This window comes from Eurypyga helias, unplaced genomic scaffold, assembly GCF_000690775.1.
Source record: "Eurypyga helias isolate BGI_N326 unplaced genomic scaffold, ASM69077v1 scaffold14795, whole genome shotgun sequence".
Lineage (NCBI taxonomy): Eukaryota > Metazoa > Chordata > Aves > Eurypygiformes > Eurypygidae > Eurypyga > Eurypyga helias.
Window position 1 is genome coordinate 1 of NW_010250891.1, and position 1,288 is coordinate 1,288.

At 44.7% G+C, this 1,288-nt stretch overlaps 1 protein-coding gene across 1 annotated transcript in view; it reads right to left on the reverse strand.

Annotated features, from left to right (window-relative positions):
* Nucleotides 1-605: 605 nt before the first annotated feature.
* The window catches only part of LOC104509777 (epidermal growth factor receptor-like), a gene marked incomplete at its 5' end in the record, with an annotated part of 9,809 nt that continues 9,126 nt past the window's right edge, over nt 606-1,288 (reverse strand). Inside the window, 2 exons of the mRNA XM_010151830.1 lie at nt 606-700; nt 790-961. Of these exons, the coding sequence (XP_010150132.1) occupies nt 606-700; nt 790-961 (267 nt within the window). The remainder of the gene's footprint in view (nt 701-789; nt 962-1,288) is intronic.

Genomic DNA, 1,288 nt, shown 5'->3' on the forward strand with positions numbered 1-1,288 from the left:
CCCCCGCCAGGGTCAACCCACCACAACTGGCACTTCCATACTAGGAAAAAAAAGGGGTTTTGAACTTTTAGCATACTTTGCTAAGTACAGCATTAATTATTAATTCTCACAAACATCCTCTGAAGGTAGACAGACATACAATGCTATCACCATTGTACAGAGAGGGAAATGATCACAGAAAGGTAAAATAACTGCCAAGGTCAGGCTGTGCAGCAGCGCCATGATTGGGATCAATACACGGCACCTCTGATCCCTCACCTTCACTCACTCTTCCAGGCTAAGGTCAAACTCAGAAAGGGATATAAATTCTGTAAGCTAAACCCTCCCTTACATATAAGTCTCAATGGGTTAAAATAACATGGACATGGAATAGCATAAAAGAAAAAAGGAAGCATCTGCAGAGGAAGCAATGATCACAGGCCTTGAGAGGGAGTGTTTGAACCAATTACTTTCTGTCGGTCCTAATTAAGAACCATTTAAGAGTTGATAATGCTTTGGTAATCCACAGGATTGATTCCATATGACTTGTTTGGACGTTGTTTTGATGCTTTCCCTCCCCCCACTCCTCTTCAAAAGAAAAATCTTCAGAAGTCAAAATTTAATGGTTAAAAATTAGGGAAGGTGATGGATACAGCCAGTTTGAAGCGGCTGTCTTCTTTACCAGCTATTCTCTCATTTTTGTCACCTGTTCCCACAGAAGCTGAGGAGAACAAGGAAGTGCTCTTGCACTTGACCATAATGCCGAGGTATGACACAGGTCCCTTCCCACCTCCTTTCACCCCCCCCCACCTCTGCGGCTGCGACCTGAAATGAACTTACGTGGACATTCCCTCACACAAGTGGCTCCAAAGCTGTATTTGCCGTCGGGGTTGACATCCATCTGATAGGTGGTGGGGTTATACAGCACCAATGGGGGACACGTGTCCTTGCACGTAGCATCATCCCGAAACTTGCGGCATGCCTGTCGTTGAACAACAGCACCCGTTAAATGACCTTCTCCTTAAAAAGTGGCAATGGTTTCACATTAGCTCTTTAATAACACTCTGATGGGCTCCTCTGTTTCCCTACTTAGCTCCAATGGAAACCCCAAGCACCTACAGGGATGGTCCCTTGCACTTTGAAGGTGAAAGGTTGCTGCAGGTTGGGCAATCAAGTTTAATATTTGAAAAAAGGAAAGAGAACGTGAGATTTTCTTGTTCTGAACAAGAAACCTTGGCACTGTGTTGGACAGCTGCTGGGATTCACGTGGGAACAGGAGCAAATCTGCATGCCTTAGACAGAAGAATTT